Source organism: Leptonotus elevatus, chromosome 2 (assembly GCF_054856555.1).
Source record: "Leptonotus elevatus isolate MCC_2025b chromosome 2, RoL_Lele_1.0, whole genome shotgun sequence".
NCBI classification, from domain to species: domain Eukaryota; kingdom Metazoa; phylum Chordata; class Actinopteri; order Syngnathiformes; family Syngnathidae; genus Leptonotus; species Leptonotus elevatus.
In genome coordinates, this window is record NC_141240.1 from 18,018,482 (window position 1) to 18,042,061 (window position 23,580).

General features: G+C 39.8%; 1 protein-coding gene across 3 annotated transcripts in view; it reads left to right on the forward strand.

Annotated features, from left to right (window-relative positions):
- Window positions 1–19,230, forward strand: part of cntn3a.1 (contactin 3a, tandem duplicate 1) — an 89,598-nt gene extending 70,368 nt beyond the window's left edge. For all 3 annotated transcript variants that reach the window (XM_086068402.1, XM_086068401.1, XM_086068403.1), the window contains 12 exons: window positions 1,971–2,098; window positions 4,455–4,630; window positions 6,426–6,543; window positions 8,193–8,351; window positions 8,478–8,627; window positions 10,118–10,188; window positions 10,500–10,734; window positions 12,598–12,713; window positions 12,945–13,131; window positions 14,164–14,276; window positions 15,957–16,125; window positions 17,793–19,230. In XM_086068402.1, the coding sequence (XP_085924528.1) occupies window positions 1,971–2,098; window positions 4,455–4,630; window positions 6,426–6,543; window positions 8,193–8,351; window positions 8,478–8,627; window positions 10,118–10,188; window positions 10,500–10,734; window positions 12,598–12,713; window positions 12,945–13,131; window positions 14,164–14,276; window positions 15,957–16,125; window positions 17,793–17,884 (1,714 nt within the window). In that variant the 3' untranslated portion in view covers window positions 17,885–19,230. The remainder of the gene's footprint in view (window positions 1–1,970; window positions 2,099–4,454; window positions 4,631–6,425; window positions 6,544–8,192; window positions 8,352–8,477; window positions 8,628–10,117; window positions 10,189–10,499; window positions 10,735–12,597; window positions 12,714–12,944; window positions 13,132–14,163; window positions 14,277–15,956; window positions 16,126–17,792) is intronic.
- Window positions 19,231–23,580: the final 4,350 nt, after the last annotated feature.

Consider the following 23,580-nt stretch of genomic DNA (forward strand, 5'->3'; position numbering starts at 1 on the left):
TTTCTCATCTTACACTTGTGCTCATAAGTTTACATACCTGTATGTTAATAAACAGATTGCTAGAATATCATAGTAAATCGTATGTAAATCGATTAACTATGCCATCTTTCATCCACTGTCATACCTGTAGGCGTATGTAAACTTATGAGTACAACTGTAAGTAATAATAACACTATATATAAATGTACATGTGGTTTAGCTGGCCAGGACTGACTCTCCCTTGTATTGTATCACTAAAATACCAATCCAGTCAACCAGTTTTGAATCCTTGAGGAAAATGTCATATATGTGCCAAGGAATTGTTATACATTCCCATCCATGCAAGTCTGTACATTCACATGCTTGCATTCAAAATAAGCAAGAAAGCAGCGCATTAGAATAGTTATTGTGATTTACACATTTGCTGTCATTAACCAGAGATAAACTGAAGCACCTTAGAACTATTTAAGAGTTTCTGTGACATCCAACTGTTCTTCAACTCTGAATTGGAAACATCTGCACGACACTGCACGAGTGCTACTTCGCTGACTCTTCATCCGTCATATCTGGTTATATTTCACTAGAGCAACTCGTTGACAGGTAAAGCGGCACAAGCACACTCTCTGCGTCAGATAAAATCTGCCAGGCTTGACTGATGACGCCGGCAGTTGAAATGAGAATCTTTGTTGTTGGCGCTTGCTGGGACAATCTGTTGTCGAGGCTCAACCTTCTTTTATTGTCACGCAGCCAAGCAGGTCGACTTTGTTCCACCTGAGATTTCACTGACATTTATGAGGAATAATTGAATCAATTTCAGTAACTGGTGAAGGCGATCTTTATCTTTTGTCTTTCTGTGTTTTTCTCAGCTTTAGGTCGTTAATATTCATAAATGCAATGTCAACACAATAAACAGTAATTGAGTGAATTTTACTGGGAGAATTTTTTATTCACGATATTACACAATACGTTTTGACAATTTATTTTTATGCTTAACGGTAGAGTGAGATTTATAATACAAGTATACAGTGAAACTGTTGGACTGGAACACGTTTAATTTATGATGATCATACTGCATATATGAGTGCGCACATTTGGCATCAAGTTGTGTATAACAGTATATGACTTAGGGGTAAACATTTACATAGTAGCAATTTAAGTACAGTTACGTGGTGTGAGTAGATCTTTCCATAAAGTGCACAGTTATCTTATCAAGTCAGAGCAGCAAAATCCAACTGTAACACTTAGTGCTGAGGTTCTGCTTATGTCACACTGCAGCGCAGGGAGCCAATTAAAAATTGCTGAGATAAACTCCAGGCTCAATTTAAAACGCTTCAGGATAGTGGGCTTGTTCATTTCAGCAGCATGACCATGCACGTTAGCTTAAGCACGGCTAAATTTCAGTTTAACTCATTCACTCCCAGCCATTTTTACTAAAACAATCCCCTTCACTCTTGGCTGTTTTACTGGATTTTGACTGATTTTGCAAGGCCCACAGAATATTGTGTTCTATTGCTATAAAAACATGAAACAAGGAAGATTAAAGTCTCTTCTTTCATCAGGAAAAATTGTATATTTCTATGTTTCCATTTTGCAGCAATTAGCATTAGAATATAGCTAAGTTTCATCATTATTCACAAATCTATTTCGAATTCTGAGTAATTGAGGTTTTTTTTCAACATGGCCCCTGGTTCATTTCCTATGCTCTGCTGCCACCTGCTGTTCATTTGTGTAATAACTACCATTTCTCTTTGCAGTTGAGAGGCTGCATCAAAGCCTTCTGTATGCTCTAGCATAAAAAATATAAAAACATATAAATACGTCTTTGGGACACTTAAACATTTTAAATAGAACGTATTTATATGTTTTGGGGAGCAAATGAGCTAATTTCCTTAAACCAACACTGATGCTGTCAAAGGGCTAAATGAGATACGCCTTATAAACTTTGTATAAACTGTATGGGTATGTGCCTATGTGTGCATTATTTCCTACAGAATCACCGTGTTGGATAATGGAAGCCTTCGTATATCCAACGTCTCTAAAATGGATGCTGGCCTGTACACATGCGTAGCCAGAAACCAGTTTGGCGTAGCGAGCAACACTGGCAGCCTTTTGGTTAAAGGTAAGAACTTCTCTTTTGTTTGATTAATCTTTGTCCTGCAAGTGACTGACAACCAATTTTGGGTGTCCCCTGCCTCTTTTCCAAAGACAGCTGAAATAGCTCCAGCTCTCCTGACCCTAATGCAGACAACAATTACTATAGAAATGGGATTAATGGATTGGATTGGTTTAATCTTCCTTCACTTTATACATTAATAAGGAAGTAGGTAATACTTAAATCTAAAAATACTAAAACGGTGTGACCAAATGGTAGGACTACACTAGTCAGTATTGCTATGGTATGCTAATGCAGGAATACAATAATTACAGTAAATGTAATCATTTGGGCCACAGATCTCAACTGATCCAATTCAAAAGTATAATAAAAGAAAAAAAATCCTTATTTTTAAATTTCATAGAAGATGATGATTAAACCGTGAAACGGTTACACAAATCAAAGCAGCTGGTCATGTGTGCAAGACCTCCTTGACAATCAGCCGGTATTGTGCTTTCAATTGCACACTTCAGCCAATGTGCCAGTGTATAAATTTATACACACTTCCAATTAGTTGATAGGCAAATGTTGCAAGAAGCCAAAGGCTGATTGCATTCATTTGCTTTAAAGTTTGATTTACTTCTCTGGACAATGACCTTTTTTCAACCTTCTAAATAGCAAACCTCTGTTGTGCAATAAGATCTCAGGGTCATTTTAAAGAGCCGAGTTGACAACAGTGCTCTATTAGAGTGCCCTTTGGTGATTCCTCTTCACATCTATTTTGAATTGCAAATACCTTTGCACAGAAGCCCTAACTATTCATTCCTGCACCCGCAGGCCAGTTCCTCTCCTTACATGTAGACATCGGGTTAACAAATAGATCATCTTTATATGTGTTTACTTATTAAATCATATTATTAGCTTGTAAATTTGCAAATGTCTGTCCTTCATTAAAACCGGGGCTAAGAACTGGTTAGGTGAGGTTTTGTCAAGTTACTTACACTTAAGTTTCATAATGAACATCATCCATCAGCCTCACTTAAACGTATTTAAATGTGTTTGTCTATTCCTGAAAAAGAACTACCTGCACACTGACCGGAATCACCTCTTTACTCTGTTGTTGTTGTTTTTTTAAATAACGATTTAATGCTATATTACCTGCTTTATGAACTGGGTGGTAGGCCTCTGCTGTAGAAAGAGATAGTGGCGGCTGGTTTTGGACAGTTGTGTTTAAATTAGTTAACGGATCATTATGACAAATAACTTCAGTTGTTGTACAAGTTAAAGTTATATAGTTATATCTAATTGTTTTTGTAGCTTGCTTTCCAGAGTGTAAATGATTCTTCCGTCTGGAGCTCATGTCATGCTTTGTGTTCCTCCCAAATGAGAAATTAAACTGCAGAGATAGCATTGAAGCTCTACTTGATCGGAATGAGCATACTGAGGCAGAACCACAAAATTTGCAGCAATTTCTATGCTAATTCTGATGCAAATATTAAAATCGAGGTAGTAGAGAAGTCGCTTCAGAGCTATAAAAACAGAACTGTACCGAATGAGGATTATCGTGTGCCGAGGAATACTGTATGTTGTGATTGAGGAAGCCAATTTGTGATTTTCCCCCGCAGTCATAGCAAGAAACGAGCGTGACAGCTCTGCTATCAGCGGCAGAAAGTTTCTCTCGTTTTGCATCTAGTGTTGAAACTTTGCCCGGTTTCACCTAGAATGCACTGCCACGACCAGCCACTTCTCCTTAGCCGCTACCAGATAAACAACTTGCCTTGTTTTGACAGTGCTGAATATAAACCTTTACTCCCCCTGACATGCTGCATTGGCTCCTCTGTCTATTAGACACTTATGACACGCATGTATAATTCACTGCTCACCGGACTCTCACCCTTTGCTCTTTTATCTCCTCGGTGCAGTTAAACGAGAAGACAGAATAAAGATCATGCTGATGGAGAAAATACCAAATGTGAAATGCAAAACACAAAAAGACAAAGAAAGTGTTGACACAGACTGAAATTGCAATGCAGGCCGAGTTTATTTTTCTTCTTTGCCACTGCAGCACTATAGTGACATATAGGAATGTGCCTTAATTTATGCAACTCACGCAAGATGTATAATATTTGCTCACTGAAAGACCAAATATAATTTATTCCGAGTTGTCTGAATAACTGGGACAGGATTAAAAAAAAAAAGAAAGAAAAAAAGATGACTTTTTTTTTCTTTCAATCTGGCGATAAAGAAGAACCACAACCATCTGATAGAGGACAATTTACATCCATACTCACAAAGTCATCCCAAAAAAGTGTTTTAATCATGACTGAGGGGAGAAAAAAAAGTTTGTTTAGAATTTTTCTGAACCAGTGCTCCATGTCTCCAGAGCCAACTGTGATCACAAGCCCGGCTGGTCATCTGGACGTGACGGTGGGGGAGAGCATTGTGCTGCCGTGCCAGGTGTATCACGACCCCTCGCTGGATCTCAAATTCACGTGGTTCTTCAATGAGCAGCTTATCCACTTTGGCAGCGCTGGGGCTTATTTTGAAAGAGTTGGGGGGGTACGTGAAAGTCCTTTGTAGCTCTGATAGCAACATTGCAATGGTAAGGGTTGAGCTATCAACTACAGCCCAATATCTTTGGCCACATACTTTTTTTTACTTAACTGCACTTTAAAGTGACTCTTGAGAGCTGCTCTACTAATTCCATCTCTTATCAGTTTATAGATTAATTTATAGCATACTTCAGGGAGCAACGTATTCATTGTTTGCTTACTACAAACACACAGATAAGTGTTTAGGGCTCTATGGTCGCCTGTTCGGCTGGTAATAACAAGCCCCTCCATCGACAAGATCAGCAACCAGTTCATTATGCAACGTGCAGCCAAGCAAAACACTAGTGATCATCTAATAATGATGCTGTCTCCTGAAGAAGATAAGCAATTATGATGTGCTTTTTCCCCCTCTTTACCATTTATTTATTTATTTATTTGTATTCAACATGATCATGGACAATATTAGCCTAATAATGTGTGCTGCCCCGCAGTTCATTTAAGCACTTGACCCCGCTGCATACAGTTGAAATACAGCATAGTGAGTAGAGGATATAGGCAAACTTAGTCAAGAATGGAATCATAATTGATGTCACATGGATAATATCGTGTCCATTTTTCATGATGCATAATTAGAAATGTATTGCAAAATGCTTCCAGTTGTAGTTAGTGCAGCTGCTACTTGGAAATTAAAGTATGCCGTATGTGATGCACTACATAGTACAGTGTCAGTGTCTGGGCGTATGACAGTTGGGAGAGGATTTAAGATGTTATTATGAATCGTACTTGAATTCTAGGCAGGGATCATCCTGCTGCAGTCAATGTGATTGGCAGGATTGCATGCAGCAGCCAATCATTTTGAAGCTGGGCTTATTAACTCATTCGCTGCCATTGACGGCTATAGACGTCAAAAATTCATTAAAACTATTTATATTAAACATTTTTTCTATTTTTGTTAACAAGAGTATGAAAACCTAGAAAACATTTTATTTTGTACATTTAGAACAGATGTCAAATTTGTGATTAATCATGAGTTAACTAGTGAAGTTATGCGATTGATTACGATTACACATTTTAATCGCCTGATGCCCCTCATTTTTAATAATCTTTTCTTAAAAAAAAAAGATTATTGAATTATAATTATTTTTTTCAGGCGATTAAAATTTGGAATCGTAATTAATCGCATGACTTTACTAGTTAACTCACGATTAATCCCAATTTTTATATCTGTTCTAATACAATAAAAAAAATTAGGTTTTCAAACTCTTGTTAACAAAAGTGGGGAAAAAATGTTAAACTAATAAAAATAGTTCAAATGAATTTTTGACGTCTACGACCGTCAATGGCAGTGAATGATTTAATGGAATTTGTATTCATGTCCATGGGAAAAGGTGCTTTCAGACACAAGTACACAAGTGTAGTCACGGAAAACAAATTCAACTCACCTCAAGACATGACTAATATTTCAGAAATGTATTCCTTTTAATCTTTTAAAACATCCTAACATCAACTTTATTAAGCATTACTGTAGCTCTGATGGTTTTGAAGTTAGAATGCATTTTGGCATTGAACCGTGTTTGTACAGTAAAAAGGAGTTGAGCAGAATAGATGAATAGATAGATCTTGAAAAAAGCTTTTAAATCCAGACAAACATTGAAATGACTGCAAACCGATCACAATGTGTGTCCCTGAGGTTAAGCCAATGATTTCACGACCAGAATGTCACTCACAAATTGAATATAAAAGGAAAAAAGAAAGAAAACAGCAATTTTATTTAGAGTGATTAACCTGAAATGTTTTGACAGCGCTCCGCCGGGGACATAATGATCCGCAATATCCAGCTAAGGCATGCTGGGAAATACACATGTGCGGTTCAGACCAAGGTGGACAGTGTGTCGATCGCCACTGATGTGGTGGTCAGAGGTAAGACGAGATGTATGTCGTGCTCCATGCCACTATATTCATACCATTTAGAATTCAGAAGAGAAAGAAAACTTTTGAGTATGAAATACTGTAATCTAGGCATTACTGTGCTGGAGTGTTGTTAGGCTGCTTTGACATGTTAGCATGCTCATATTTAACAAAATAACTATCTTTTGCATTTGAATTGGAATCAGCGCTCCTTCTCTTTTCCACTCCACTTTATTTATTATTTTTTTTCCTTTGTTTAAACAATATGGTTGCTGTGCAACTGATAAGAGAACTGTAGGAATATACGTAATTGCTTCTTAGAATAAAGGCGCAGATAATTGTAGCGGAAGAGGGACAACGCTCTCTTTAGTATTTTCTGCTGCCTCGGGTTAATGTTAATCATTATAATCAAGAAAATGTAGGTTTGATACATTATTGTTAATGCTAAACTTACTCTGCAGAGCCTAAATCACACGTCTCTGCATCATATCCGACTCATACTGGAAACCGTTAACATGGAATAAAGCATGATTACACAGCTACTCTTTGTAATTATCGCTCTCGGATTTATCCAGGTACAGCCAGTGGGCCACAGCCGGCTCATCCGTAGTCTTTGAGCCTTTGCGGTCTTCATGAAGTTTACATTTGAGAAAGTAAAATATGTCATGCTTTTATTTAGATGTGCAAGTGTGTGGGCAATCCAAATGAGCAAGAGCGATGACTTGTGTCTTCAGCATTCCTGACTTAGCGACATTGCCCCTATATTTATTTAGTGACCTTTCTGACACTTCTAACAATTATTTTTCCAAGCACCAGCCAGCAGCAATGCTGACAGTACGTCAGTCTAGTTAGCATCATTCGTATGCACTGCTCGGTGAATGGAAGAGGAGGGTGTGAACTGCTAATGATTTGGGAGTCCCAACTAGAAATGGTTTATAGAAGTTAGGGGTGTTAGAAAAAATCGATTCGGCAATATATCGCGATATTACAGCGCGCAATTCTCGAATCGATTAGATATGCGGCCGAATCGATTTTTAAACATCAATTTTTTATGGGAATATTCAACAAAACGTCTTACTTAGGGTTAGGATTCACACATTAAGCATGGAAGAATGTTATATTAGTGGAACATTAAGCCTTAATGTTTTATTTCAGTGCTGTTCAAACATGAAACAGACTGCAACCTGAATTTTCAGATAAATAAATACATTTTCATACAAATCTTACAGTGTACATGTACAAGTTTACTGATTAGTATTTTCTAAATTTGAATAAAAAAAAATCGCAATAATCAATTTATAGATTTGCATCGGGATTAATCGGTATGGAATTGAATCGTGACCTTCGCCAGGTCCTAGGCAATTCACACCCCTAATATGAGTTAGCGGTTTGTGTTCATAATGACAGCACACTTTAAAATTATACAAAAACAAATAATGCACTTCTTTTGTGTGTGTATGAATTTTGATTCAATTGTGATGTAATGTTAATGACTGCTTACAATGAATTACTGGAATTTTTTTTATTCATTTTCCTCGCGTGACAAATACAATTTAATCCTTTACATAAATACATTCAATTTAGGCCCTCAGCAACAGCTCCACATTTGCACATTGCCCCTTTGGAAAATTATTATTATAATTTTGCACCCTTGCATCTAGGTCCTCCGGGTCCCCCCGTGGACTGCCAAGTGACTGAGATGACGGAAACCACAGCACTTTTGACCTGGGGACCTGGCATGGATAATCACAGCCCCATTCTCAGCTATAGCATCCAGGCCAGGTCGCCCTTCTCTCTCGGGTGGCAGGCGATTACCACTGGTATGTTGCTTTCATCCAACTGATTCAAGAAAAAACACACATGAAATGAGTAAATACCTCACTGACACCTCAGGGGCAGATCCTTCAGGGTTTTGATGAAAGGTAATTTGGTGTAATGTCTTTTAGTTCCTGAGCTGCTTGGTGGAAAGCAGCTGTCAGCTACTGTCATTGACTTAAATCCCTGGGTGGAGTACGAGTTCAGAGTCCTGGCAACCAACAGCATCGGGACAGGAGAGCCCAGCAAACCCTCTAGAAAGGCCCGCACCAAAGACACACGTATGTAACCACAACTTATTCATATTCAAAATCAATTTCTCCAAACACCTCCAGCAGTAAGTTTATCAACTAGCTTTGTTGATTAGAAGTAAGTAAAACACATTAAGCCCAGCTTTAGATTAGGGCCCGCCGATTATGATCGTCCGATTATAAAAACGTACCCTTAAAAGTTTCCCACGCTGTGAAAGTACCCTGAATGCACCATTTTGCTTGCGTAGCATTAGCAACTAGCAAGTGTGTAGCGTATGTTATTCTGGTTATTCTGTTGTCCCTAAGCGTCCTTTAAGATGTTTAATGACAGCGCAGTTGGAGTTACCTGCAAAACTGAACACATCCACTGTATATTTAAATACAAAACATGCTAGCCTAGCGCTAATGCTAAAAGCAAAGGGAGGATCCCATTCCAATGCTAACAGGAAGTTAAGATCAACTTCAGGAGTGTTTTTACTTTAAATAACGAATATCCACACACAAATATTGTGGGATTGTATACCCACGGGTGAAATAACACTACGCAAAGGCACAAATTCTTCCCAATGTGTGAAAAACGAGTATTTTAATAGAATTCAATCGCAACTTTCTTCTGTACTCACTTTAAGTGTGTATGCCATGGATGTACGGCACCACACTGCCCCCAAGAAGCCAAAACGCACAGGAACAGTCAGTATTTGTTCTTACAGTTTTTTCAGTTGCTATTATTTCTGTTTATTCTATTCCTATTTCCCTTTCGTATTGTTTTATTTTGTTATTGTCCTTTCAAGTTATATTTAAAGTTAGAAAATTCAAGGATGCAAATCCAATGATTTTTTTTTTGTCTTAACACACATTTCCACAGTAAGTCCCAAGACTTGAGAAAATAACACAAGATAAAAATATATAAAATAAAAGGTTGCTTTACAGCAGTTGTGAAGAATGGTTTTATTATTGACACACAAATCTATACAATAACCTTGATTAGTTCATTAAATGTGTTAAGGTCATACTATGAACCTGTCATTCAAAGCAGAGTCCATTTTAATAGCGAAAGTTTGTACGTAAGTGAGACCCATTGAAAAGGAATGGGGGAGATTTTATGCATTATAAATATTTTTAAATAATCGGCAGATTAATCGATAATCTGTATTTTTTTTCTGCCAAAAATCGGTATCTGCATCTGCCTCAAAAAATCAGTCGGGCCCTACTTTAGATATCCTGAAAGAACTCTATGCAGACTATGTAAAAGTTCACTCCTGTAGATGGCCAAGCACCTTTGGCAGCTTCACTTTCCTTTGTAAAGAGAAGTGTAATGAAAAGCCTAAAGAGCTGAATACCTTGCATTTTCAGTTGGTGGTGATATTGTCTGAATTTCAAATACAGAACATGGATAACATTTCTTCAAATGCCTGAAACTGTACTGATGAAAACATTACATTGATTAAAGTGGAAGTTTTTTTTCTTTATTAACTACACACGGCATCTAATCCTCTCGGTTCATGTTCATTCACTTTTAGTTCCCAGGGTGACTCCAGCGAGAGTGAATGGTGGTGGAGGGGGACGTTCAGAACTGGTCATCACTTGGGAGGTAAAGTCTTTTTTTCCGAGTGAGTGGACTATTTTGTGGTTTCCTTAAAAGGCATTTCAGCACATTCTGTATTTTTTTTTTTAAATGTGAACTGCAACATAAAGATTAATGCTCGAGGCCTGTTCAAATAGTCACTTTTTTTCCCCGCTTTGCAGTATAAAGCTACTTAGGCAGGGTGATAAGTACTTGCAATTTCAGCATCACCCTCAGCCGTATTCCTCTGTATTCCAATGCTTAGTATTAATAACTTTTTTTTTTTTTTTAAATCACTTTCTTGAGTCATCCCTGTGAGTCATCTTATCTTTCTCTAGCCTGTTCCAGAGGAGCTGCAGAGCGGCCCCGGTTTTGGCTATGTGGTGGCTTTCCACCCACTGGGCACACAGGGCTGGATGCAGGCTGCTGTCACATCACCTGACGCCTCCAGATACGTCTTCAAGAATGACAGCATCCCCCCTTACTCCTCTTACCAAATCAAAGTCGGGGTTTACAACAACAATGGAGAAGGGCCTTTTAGTCCAGTGGCTACCATCTACTCAGCAGAGGAAGGTGTGTACAACAAGTGTAGTGAAACACGCAACTACGCAGCATATAGCATCAGATTGCTGGTGCGTAGTGTGTGACAGTGAGACTCGCTTCAGAGAACATAAAGCAGCTGGGGCCTCCTTCATATCCTCTGTTTCTGATATTTTCTTGCTTCTGTACTTGTTCTCGCGCTTTTTGTTTATCCACCCATTTTCGAGATCGCCTGTCCTGTTTAGGGAGCTGAAGTGTATCCCAGCTGACTTTGGGTGAAAGGTAGAACAGACCCTGGACTGATCGCCAGTATAGACAGCCGTTCACTCTCACATTCACACACTCATCTAGTAGGAATCAAACCACGCCACCTGCGCAAAAAGTAGCTAACATCATTCAAATAATTTGTTATTCTGTGTTCACCAATCCCAACCCCCAATAAAACACAACATATTTTTAAGCGATCATTTTTTCTCATGTTATGTGCTTACTGGATGCCGGGACACAGTGAAACACATAATGTTGATGATATCACACACCACACCACCATGACCTGCCTCTTAAACCCACTTAGCTAATACATAGACACCACAATATTGTATTTTCTATCTTATGTTTCTATGTTTCATGTTTTAATTTGATTTTTTTTTTTTTGTGTGCATTTAAATTCACAATGTGTTTAAAAAGTGTGTTTCAATGTTAAGATGTGTTTAAATCATATGGAAGGATCAAAACTATATTTAAAAAAAATATTTGAATATGGTCTCACTATTGTTCATTTTGACCCATTGGCAGGGGTGCAGATAAGTGGTGTACAGGTGCGCATGCACACTGAAAATATTAAATGTGCACCCAATTCTAGTGTGTAACGAGTTGCAATATGGAAGTGAGGGAGGTGTGCTTTTTTTTCAACCACTCCCATTCCAAACACGACCACAATACTCTTTCCTCCTGACCCCGCCCTCTTAACCGAGCACTACTGTGAGGTGGACAAAATAAGCCCAATGACAAGACATTATTTTTCCCAGCTGGGCTGGCATCATTGATATGAACTGTAAGGGTGCGCTTGGAAGTATTCTCCAAGCGTGCTCTGCACCACTCCGAACATTTAGAAGAAAACAAATGCCACGGGCATCAAATGTTTGCTGTAATATCACTAATCACATCAACAACAAAAAACACAGGTGCGTTCATTAATTCAGAGAAGGAAACCAAATTGAATCTCCGAACGCATCCTAGGTAGCCGACAGCAAAGCTACGGCAAATTGTTGGCATGTTTGTGGATGGCACGGTAACCAAAATAAGAAGGTTGCCAGCACATTGTGCTGCCTACAACGCACAAATCTCCATATTCTTTGGACTGACATAACATAAAGTCCTTTTTTCTTACTTGTATGCATTTTCTAATGTTTAAGGTGGGGATTCTTTATCATCCACTTTCTACAGTATTCACTGTTAACTGTGGTCAACGAAATCCTTTATTGTGAATCAATTTTCCATGCGTCATGAGTAGCTTTTGACAATACCAATTATTGCAAGATCCATTTTGTATGTTATTATGAGATTGTGTGTATTTTGATCTACGTAATTAATTAAGAGCCTAGAAGAGAAATAACCTTTCATTCTACACTTCCCTGCTATCCATTCATTTAGCTTTTTACATCATCTTTTTATGACATTAGCAGAGCGTTTAAAAAAACAACATTGTTTTCTTTATGTTTCTCAAACTGCTGCACTTTTATGCCAACTAGCAAAGTTAGAGAATGCTTAAATGTCATAGAATAGAAGAATAATTAGAATAATAAAGTGGGTTTTTTTTTTATGAGTGTGTGCCAAAATGGTTTAAAGCAAGTAAATGTCTTCTTTACCATGTGGACCGTCTTGTGTACGTTTCAGAGCCCAGCAGAGCACCCGGGAGGCTGAGGGCGAAGAGCATCTCAGCATCTGCGGTGGAGGTCACCTGGAAGCCTCTGGCCTGGAGCAACCACCGCAGACGCATCCTGGGCTATGAGGTCAAACCAGCGCATGCCCACACAATAGCAATTGTGCAAACAAAATGATAGCTTTTTCTTGCTTTTTAGTGGAATTTTATTAGAACACTTTGTGGCGAGTATATTGATGAAGAGACCCATTTGTTATTTTATCCAGATAGCACAACATATATTTAAACTGTCTATATGTGGGTTATACCGTGGATGCAGGACAATGACGTGTAGTTTTTGTTGTGCTGTGTGTGTTTTTAGTTGCAGTACTGGGGGCTAAAGGAGAAGCAGGAGGCAGCCAGTGTGATTAGGACGGGGGGGAATAAGACTTCAGTGCACATCAGGGACCTGGAGGGCAGCAGTACCTATTTGATATCTCTGCGGGCTTATAACAGCGTTGGTGTGGGTCCACAGAGCAACATTGTCAATGTCACCACCAAGAAACCTCGTAAGAACTTATTTTATAACATAACTGACAAAACACCATTGTCCATTGGTCTGTGGGATTTTTGTTGGGTTCTATTTTTCTTTTTTTGCGTGTGTTAACGTTTTATGTGGACAGTAGGAACAATTCAAACATTTCATTGGTTATTTATCATAAGGTTATTTTAAAAATGACAGACACCACTAGACAAATATTTCATTCCCAGAATAAAATACAGTACTTTATAACAACAAGAGCCAATTGAGAACCTGAGATTCAACCTTTAAAATTTTCTTATTAAATAAAGGTAGCCTCCCAAATTGTATTAGATAACAAATAGACTGTGACGATCAGTAAAATAGCTGAAAAAAATGTGCTCTGAAGGTTAGAGGCGGAAGAGATTTAGAGTTATTGACACGCTAAGTTTGCCAGCGTTTAGATATCTACATAATCAGCAAAACAACATTGATCTCAGTCCACAATTCATATTAGTTCATAGTTGAATAACACGTTGATTTGTTACGCCCCTTTTGACTCCCTATTACACCTTGTTTGACTGTCTTAGTCTTGCAGCTGGCAGGAGTAAAAAATTATGTAACAGCCACCAACCTTCTATTTTGTCAGTTTATTATGTAGCTAATTTAATGGACCGTCTCCTCCATAATGCAAATTATGCTTAAAGAGGATCTGGCAGTCGGTGTTGGGCCACACTGCACATGTTGTTGTTTGCATGTCACAAAATGACAGAGCCGTTACACTTAAGCCTCGTGCATTGGATAGTTGGATGATAAACCACGAATATTATTGTCAACAAGAACAAATAATAATCACAATGGTTTTGATATTTGCTAAACAAGTCACCTCATCCTTTTCGCAAGTAAACAAAGCCTGCTACTCCTACACCACTCGAGTCACTGTTCAACCGTTAATGAGAAATATCCTTCAAGCTGAGTTGGTTCTTGACTTTAATGTTTATTGATTGGCTTCCTTGATGTTTTTATCCCCTCACTACCGCCTCTTCTCCTCCCCTCTCCAACTTTCTCCCTCCCACTCTAGCGCCCAGTCAGGCCCCCGCCAAAATCATGTGGAACACTTCCAACTCCAAGGTCATCCTGCACTGGGACCAAGTACACGCTCTGGACAATGAGTCTGAAGTTACGGGTTATAAGGTAAGGAGTGTAAAGCCTTGCACTTTAACAACAAGAGAATAAACTAACTCAGCACTACGTCAATGGTAATTCAATGCAGGCAGAAGCATGAAAAACACAATTGGCGCAGTCTAGATAGAGTTCAGTGGAACGCAAAGGCAGGAAACCCACTCAATTACTGACACAGAGAGAGGGGCGGGGCTGAAGTAAAACACAAACAAGGGGGAAAATATTTCTATTTGTATATATATATATAATAATGTAATGAATCAATATATTCTGGATTCATATTCATTTCAGAATGATTACAATCTACTGTTCATGAGCAGGTGAGTTTTTCGTAATAGTATTGTGTTTAACTAGCCAGCCTCAGATTTCACACTACAATGTAAAAAACAACTTGTAAGATTTACTTAAAAAGAAAAAAAAAAAGCAAGTATTTGCACTCACCAGAATTCAGTAACATTTACATGATGCAACTAAAGATTACATGTAGGAAAATATTAAGTAACTCTGACTAAATGTAATTATAAAGTTTTTTACAGTTTTAGTTATTATAATTAGGTCGTAGCCATTGCCTATTTAGTAAATCTTAAAAACATTAAATGATTACCAATATGAAACAAATAGTAATTGTATTAACTTTTTCTATTTGACTTTGTTTTTGTTTTTATTTGTTCATTTATCCGAAAAGAAAAAGGGCTGACGGGATGAAGCCGTAGCTTATTAATTCCTCTTCCCTAATTATACTAAACTCTTAACCCAATACATCTTGATACTGTTACTAAATTTGTTGAAATGAATACGAACAACTATACACACTCACAATCTCACCTAGGGATAATTTAGACACTTCAATTAAACTACCATGCATGTTTTTCGTAATGTTTGAGGAAACTGACGAAGGCACGGGGAGAACATGCAAACTCCACCCAGGAAGGACTTGATCTCACGTCCTCTGCATTGGGAATTGGACGTGACAACCAGTCAGCCACCGTGCCGCCTCTAATAAACTAACTAATAAACTGGCAGTTTTAAAGAAAGCCCGTTCGTTTAGTTCTGAAAAAAGCAAAACAGTCACAATGCAAAACAGTCAAATTACAAAATAAAATACAATTGACCCCAAATTTAGGATTAATTTATAATAAATTAACTAAAGTGCAAAAAAAAAAAAAGACAACTCCCAAGTTTCAGTCTTTTTTTTAAAAAACAAATTGAAATGAAAAATAAAATTAAGCACATTGAGTAAATCTTAATTATTAATTCAATTAAAAATGTACCTCAACATTTGCTGTAACAAAATATTACATAAAAAAACACTTTGCACATTGAAATATAACTAATGTTTTTAAGTAAACGTGAATAACTGTTTTTTTTTAACTACAAGTAAGAAACTAAGGTAAAATTTACAAATGCAAAGAAGCATTTTTATCAGTGTATAGTGAATTTGTGTGTAAATTGAGACTAGATTATCATTACTCCAGTATGGATTTATTTATTTATTGCTATTTTTGTTTGGCAGTGTGCCTTGACATTTTTCTGATCTAAGTTTTGACTCAATAAAGGTTGGGGAACAATGCATTTGATTGTGGAGTTGTTCCTAATGAGGTGTCGAGTAGCGTTCACCATCTAGCTTTGTCATCTGTCCCTATATTTGTTTCATCGTATTGAAAGCAAGCTGATATTGTGTTCATCCCACAGGTGATGTACAGCCAGGACAAACACAGCCGTCCCAGTGTGGTGGAGACCAACACCACATCCTTAGAGTTATCGCTGCCCGTCAATGAGGACTACGTCATCCAGATTAAACCTTTCAGCGAAGGCGGGGAGGGCATCAGCAGTCGCCTGATTAGAATCCCCAAGATAGCAGGTTGGACAGTCTCCTGATACATGATACATGAAACACGCAAACAGAACATTTCCCGTCACGGTTGCTGCTTCACATGGAATCATTTAACGGGAAACACAACTTTGCAGTGAGAGTGGATGTGGGACCGATTTATATATATATATATTTTTTTAACAAAACATGACAATAGCCCTTAAAAGCAGAATGTGCACAGAATCTCAGATGTCCACTTGGTTCTTGACATGAGTGCAGGTGGCAGGGGGCAAGAGGAGGGGGCGTGTAAAAAAATCCCACTTTCATGATGATTGCATTACCTCGGATACCAACATCGGCTGGCCTCTTGTCGCCATTTTACGATCAGGAATTAGAAATGAGAAATTATAAGAATAAGAAGTTGCCATTAATTTCATGCAATTTTAAGGAAAAATTCTGTAGTGGGATATATAGGTCCTTTTTTTTAGGGAGGTATGGAATTTATGCATCAAAACCACTAGTGGTGTCGGAACTGGTATCGGTATCAGTGACCACTCAAGAGTGGTCTGGAAAAAAGTGGAATCGAACATCCCTAGATAACACAAAATGAAGCCTGGACTTTGATTGACATGCATCATGGTCGCCATCTTGAACCGGGAGTGCCGCAATGGCCCTGCCCCCAGTTCCACAATCCCATCTGCGGCCGTTTCATGAACTATTTTGCCAAACTCTTTCTAAAGGATCCTCTCAAATATTATAAGACTCAATTTTATCTATTTACATCTGCACAGAAAGAAGTACAAATAATATTTGCAAACATATATCGAAGGACTCTGTGTTAAGTATTTTTTTTGTTTTTTGTTTTTTTAAACAAGTATTTTGTTTTTTGTGTTTTATTTTTCAACTGCAACTTTGTCAGGTTGCTCTAAAATTGTACATGACACACTACTGCCACCCAGTGGCTCGACTAACACATGTCCATGTATAGGCTTTCTGACGCTTGCACGATGGAGTGACATCCAGTACAAGAGCTGTATTCCAATAAAATAAGAATCAATAAAAGGTGTCCTTCACAAAGTTAATAATGCTCGGTTCCTGTCAGGGAGGCGCGGTACGGCTAGGGTTCAAAAGGGACTTCTGGTATAACTTACACTGGAAATGTGGCTGGGTAATTTTGGAAAGGTAACATTGTCAAGCATAAACATAAACTAATAAATGTTGCGTCATAACACACACACACCCATTGAAATGCATTGGGAGGGAAAAAAATAAAGTCAAATTTTGCACATCCAAAATAGTCTACAAAAATACGATTTTAAACCTTCATTGCAGTGGAGAAAACATGTTCATAGTATACAGTACAGGACACCCTTTTAATTTTAACTAAATGTTATGAATTATTATGAAATTACGTATGAATGACTAAACATGCAGCCATATTTCTATTCGTTTAACATTTATTTCCACTTTTAAATAACAAGAGTATGAAAACTTAGGAAAAAACATCTTATTGTACTTTTAGAACAGATATAAAACTTGTGATTAATCCTGAGTTTAAGTCATGCCATTAATTACGATAAAAAAATGTAAACGCCTAACACCCCTAATTTGAAATTTTTCGCTACATCGTACAAGGTAGATCTTATTTGATGTGCAGGTGTCCCAGATGTTCCATCATACCTGTTTTTTTGTTTTTATGTTTGTTGTTTTTCAAGACTCCATCGCCACGGGAGCGGCCTCCGTGTGGTCATCACTTCCTGTGGCCAACCTTGCAGCTCTCATCCTCACAGCCAGCACCGTGCTATGACCGATGTATGCAGGAAGTCAGCGCTGCAGCGGAACATCAAGGCAATGAGCAGGTTCAACAGGGAGCCTCGTCTTCACTTTTTACATCCTTCCCACCCGAATGTGACTTCTATCCTCTTCTAGCTGCAAAAGATCGCCTTGTGAAGAACGCGCATCATCCTGTGTTAAGGAGTCATTTAAAGGAACTGGCCCTTTAAGAGGGCACCAATGTGACAGAAATTGACCTGCAGCCGCTCTGGATGTTTTTTTGTTCTTTCCTCACTTCTAATATATGGATAGTGTCATGTATTGGAGGTCGTGTACTCGTGGAATTTTCCTGGATTTTCTTTCTGGTGTATGGGGTCGAGACAAACTTTTAGACGAAAAACTGAAAGAAGGGACATTCTAGTTGAGAGTGGTTAATGAAAAAATCCCTCTTGCTCCATTTAGACTGTGTTTTGGAACACAACAAAATGAAATGAAACAAGGAAAGCCCATTGCTCTTTGACAAACTTCAAATTGGGACCTTTTTGACGTTACTTGGATCTTATTGATGCTTTTTTGTTTTCAGGCTGCATCCCATCAGCCATAAAACAGACTGGAACCAAAGTTGTGATTCATAGACATGACAAGGCCAAACCTGCTGATGGTGCGAGCGCCGGTGAATCGATGTCTTACTTTCCCTCCTCCATATTCCCTCCTCACCAAGTGCATAATGACGGCACGCTGAGAGTTGTACACTCGATGTATGGAATCCTCAGGTCCCAATTGAGCCTTAAGTCTTCTAATTAGGATCCATGTTGTTGTCAACATTTGTTCATTTCTGCTCCTAATTTGTCTCTCCGTGTTGTATTGTATGTTCTACGTACTTTGGGGCAATGCGGGCTCTCAACAACAAACCTTTCTCCTGTCTTTCATCATGAGAGACTGTTGGCCTTTCTAGGTTTCTTACGGAATATGGATTATTTGGCATTTGCTTTTATCAGATTGGGTTTGGCAAATTTTCTGGCCGTTCGGACGGTTCAACGAGTGTTTAATAAACATAATGCCATTTTCCTCCTTGGTCCTTTTCTCATAACTAATGAAATTAGTCTTGAAATGTGAGCGATGCTTTTCTGGACTTTATGCAGTCAAAACTGTCTTGAAACTGTTCAAGACCTTCAACTCCCTTTTCTGCACAGGAATTTCAAAATGTTACAAAAATGTCAAGAAAACGGCATTGGAACGAGATTCATTGAGGAGTCCTGCAGCAAGACAGTATGCTGTGCTATGTCTATGCCATTAATGAGCCGTCATTTTAGGATGTTTGCATTAAAAAAAAACATTTATTAAATCAAATAAAACTTTTCCAAATGTCCCAAGAATGAACTTTCTAGTCATACTGTGCATTTCTTTTCATTTACAATAAAATTACGGTATATGACCTGGCAATCTCTCTTACTGTATCAAGTAACCTGGATACCCGTCTTGTGCCGGTAATTTATTTTAATTTTAATATTCGAACATATTTATTTTTTTATAGGCTATATTATTATTTCTTTATTTGAAGTTAAAGTATTTTCCTTCAGTTTCCTTGAGTATATTGACACATTCTTATATTTTTTAATATTTCATTTTAAGTGTGTTTCATATTAATTTATATTACTATGTTAAATGTCCAATTTAACAGTAGCAAAATGTGTTTTATGCGATTTCTGAGTGTAACTTGAACTTATACATGCAATATTGTTTTGAGTGATCATATATATCCTATGTATGATCACAATTATTTGGATTACCATTTCCATCCTCAAAATATTCAGTGAGTGTGGTGGGAAATCTCTGGCCCGTTGGTTGTGAGAGTGTTTGATTCAGCCTGCCATGCAATTCTTAAAACAAATAAAGCCTAAGAAGAAGTCAAAAAGATAAAAAGCCCTCAAAGGAAAATGGAAAAAAAAAATTGAATGGTCCCTCTTCAGAAAAATGTTGCACACCCTCATGCAGCCCATTCGAACTGTAAAACCACAAAAATGGAAAACCAGAAATGATTACCGGTATTTGGTTCCATGCACTGGTTACAATCAGGGAACAAAAATGCAAAACAGATTTTGTTTTTTAGGAACAGGAACACATTTGATAACATTTCAAAATGAGAAAGATAAATATCTACTTTTCCCCCTTTTTACAGTAAAAAATCAATAGTTTTCCATCCATCCATTATCTTAACCGCTTGTCCTCACAAGGGTCACGGGGGTGCTAGAGCCTATGCCAGCTGGCTTAGGGCAGTAGGCGGGGTACACCCTGAACTGGTTGCCAACCAATCGCAGATTAATAGTCTTCTTTTTACGAAATGAAGGATGCCCATACGCAAGTGATTTAGTATGCTAATAATGACATTTGTCATCCTCTGCCATGGGCGCATGCATGCTTTGAGTGAAAGCAATGCAACATTACTTGCTTTTATTTTCACTAAAAGACATGAAGAACACACTTTTGCGTTTTTTGATTTTCAGTTTTGCAAAAGCAAGTAGCATTCACACAGTAGGACATCTCAAACATCGATAGAAATACTAATTCAAAATTTATACAAACATGGTCTACGTATATAGAATCTTTTAATCTAAATCTGGTCACTTAACTCTGCCTGTTAGCGAGAGCCACCACATCACGATAACTTATATTGCTGTTTCTGTATTTGGCAATTTGTAACTAATGGTTGTATTTTTATAGTCAGGAACCCAGTTGCTGCCAGCAGGATCGAGTAGACCACATCGAATGACACCTTACAGTCACCAACTCCTTAAGATTCACTTCCAATGGGCACTAAGCGTTAATATTCGGAATCACTGCATGCTAGTGGGTTAACTTTCTAGGTGCTGTCCCCCCTGGCTGGGCGTGGGCGGCTCTGCCACTCTGTTGGCTGCTGGATGGTGGCTCCGTCTTGGTCGTCCCCCTGGGTCTCTTGGGGGCTGCTGCATTGTGGTGCTCTCCCTGGTGTCCCAGCCCGTCCCGGTCCGTTGCTCCGTGCCCGGCGATGCGGTTCGAGGCGGGTGGGCCTCCAGGGTGTCCTGTGGTTCCCTCTCGTCTCCCCCTTGCCACCTCTCCCCCCTCGCCTCTACTCGCCCGTCTTCCTCTGCCTCCCGATCCCTTCTCCCTCATCACCCTTCCTCCTCCTCCCCCCTCTCCCTGCCGCCACTGCTTGCCCCTCTTGTTGTCTCCTCCCACCGTCCCTTCCCCCTCCCCTGTCCGCCTTCCTCCCCTGGGCCGGGGGCTCCCATCCCTGGCCCGGGTCTCAGGGCTCCGGGGGCCGGGCGGGCGGGCGGGTGGTGATGTGCCTGCCCTGCTCCAGTGAGCCTCCTGGCACCTCGGGCGGGCCCCAGTATATGGGGGGACTAGCCCTATCGCCCTGCTGTGCTGTCTCGATCTGACCGTTAGGGTCCCATTGGAGGGTTGGGTGAGGTGGGCGGGGGTGTTGGTGGTGCTGGGGGCGGGTGCGCCTCCTGCCCCCACCGGGTTGGGAGAGGCCCCGCTGGTCGCGCCTCTTAAGTCACTGCACTAGTTTTGCACATACGGCACATAACACAAAATTGGGGGGGGGGGGGGGGGGGTGGAGACACGTCTTCTGGTGGGGTCACATCCAAAGTGAAGGGGTAGAGTTCGCCAGTCGGCGAGCTGTCAAACTCAGTACCAGGGTTAACTTTCACTAGGTACGCTGACGTGACGACCGGGACCTTTCCCTGCCAGGCCTGGGTTTCGGGGGTTCCGCCTGTCTCTCGGTGCTCCCATCTCCCCTTCCGCCCCCAGTGTTCCGCCCCCCCATGCGGCGGGGGGTGGGGTGGGCGCCCTCGCCGCTCCGCTGTCCGGCCCCTCACCGGTGCCTGGGTACGGGGGGGCCCCAGGGTTTGAGGATCGAGGTTTGGGGGTCGGGGTTTGGGGGGCTGGCAGGGATGGGGTCGGGTGGGGTGGTGGTACGGGAGGCTGGGTGTGGGCGGTGCGTCTTGGGGTTGGGGGGCCAGGGGGCGGTTTGGGCTGGGTTGTGGTGGGTGGCGGGTGTGGGTTGGGGGCGTGGGGGGAGCGTGGGCTGTGGGCCCTGGGGGGTTGTGCTTGCTCTGTCCTGGCCGGGGTCGACGCCTCCGCTCTTTGGTGGAGGTTTTCATGCATGCCACCACACCAGCATCTACCGAAATTCAAACACAATCTGCTTCTTCCTCTGGTCGTTGAATTGGTGGAGGCTGATGTCTGTGGATCTTACTCTGCTTCATCTATCCTTCCTTCCTTCCTTTCTTCCTTTCCTCAGTATTTCCTTTGGTCTCTTGAGGTCTCCCTAATTTGTTGGACTTTGGATGTTTCTGGGGTTGGCGAAAAAGATTCTGATTGGTAACCCGGTGGGTAGTAGGTGATGTCTGGTCAGTGCTGGATTTTACTTTTCTTTCTTTTCTTTGATCCTTCCTCAGGTCTCCTGACACCTCCACGACACTAGCGGGATTCTGAAGTATTCGGTTTAGGTGAACGGTATTGGATTTTGAACAGGTTTTAGGTGAATTAATGACACTCACACGCACGCACATATGCTTACACGCACACGCACATAGTCACGCACATACAAAAAAAAGAGAGGGAGAGAGCAATGATGATGACATGTCAAATCGGTAAGATTACCGAATAAACAATACTGAGCTCTCTCTCAAAAATAAAATAAAATAAATACTCATTCAATGCAAGAAACAGCAATGACTAGTGCGTGATTACATTACAGGGGGACATGGAAACATTGGATCATTAATTTGACGCACCAAAATCAGAACAGCCGCATCATCATCTCAAGTTGCAGTGGCAGGGGATACAACTTCTTTTCGGGGGTTACTACATTGGCACAACATGGGGACCGAGCAAAAAAAAGTGTTGGACAATGGTGAGTCCATTGGTTGTTTAGCGCTGTTGAACTTTTAACCAAGATAGCATTTAGCAACAACCGGCATTCATATTGACTATAGTGACAACATTTGCCATAAATAGTTCCTTTTGAAATTTTATAGTACAACCCCAATTCCCCAAAAGTTGGGACACTATACAAATTGTGAATAAAAACTGAATGCAATTATGTGGAAGTGCCAAATTTCAATATTTTGTTCAGAATAGAACATAGATGTCAGGTCAAAAGTTTAAACTGAGAACATGTATCATTTTAAAGGTAAAATATGTTGATTGTAAATTTTTTGGTGTCAACAAATCTCAGAAAAGTTGGGACAGGTAGCAATAAGAGGCTGGAAAAGTCAATTGCACCAGGTTACCACTAATGAGGTCCATTGGCAACTTGATTGGAGTATAAAAAGAGCTTGTGGTATTGTCTCTCAGAAGCGAAGATGGGTAGAGAATCACCAATTCCTCTAATGTTGCGCAGAAAGATAGTGGAGAAATATCAGAAAGGTGTTTGTTTACCAGAGAAAAATTGCAAAAAGGTTGAAGTAATCATCATCTACAGTGCATAACATCATCCAAAGATTCTGAGAATCTGAAACAATCTATTTGTGTAAGGGTCAAGGCCAAAAAAATCATACTGGATGCCCATGACCTTCGGGCCCTTAATCGGCACTGCACCGCAAACAGGAATGCTTACTGTAAGGGAAATCACAGAAAGGGCTCAGCAATACTTCCAGAAAACATTGTAGCCACCGTGCCAGCTGAAATTCTACAGTACAAAGAAGAAGCCATTTCTAAATCATCACTTTCACAGAAGAT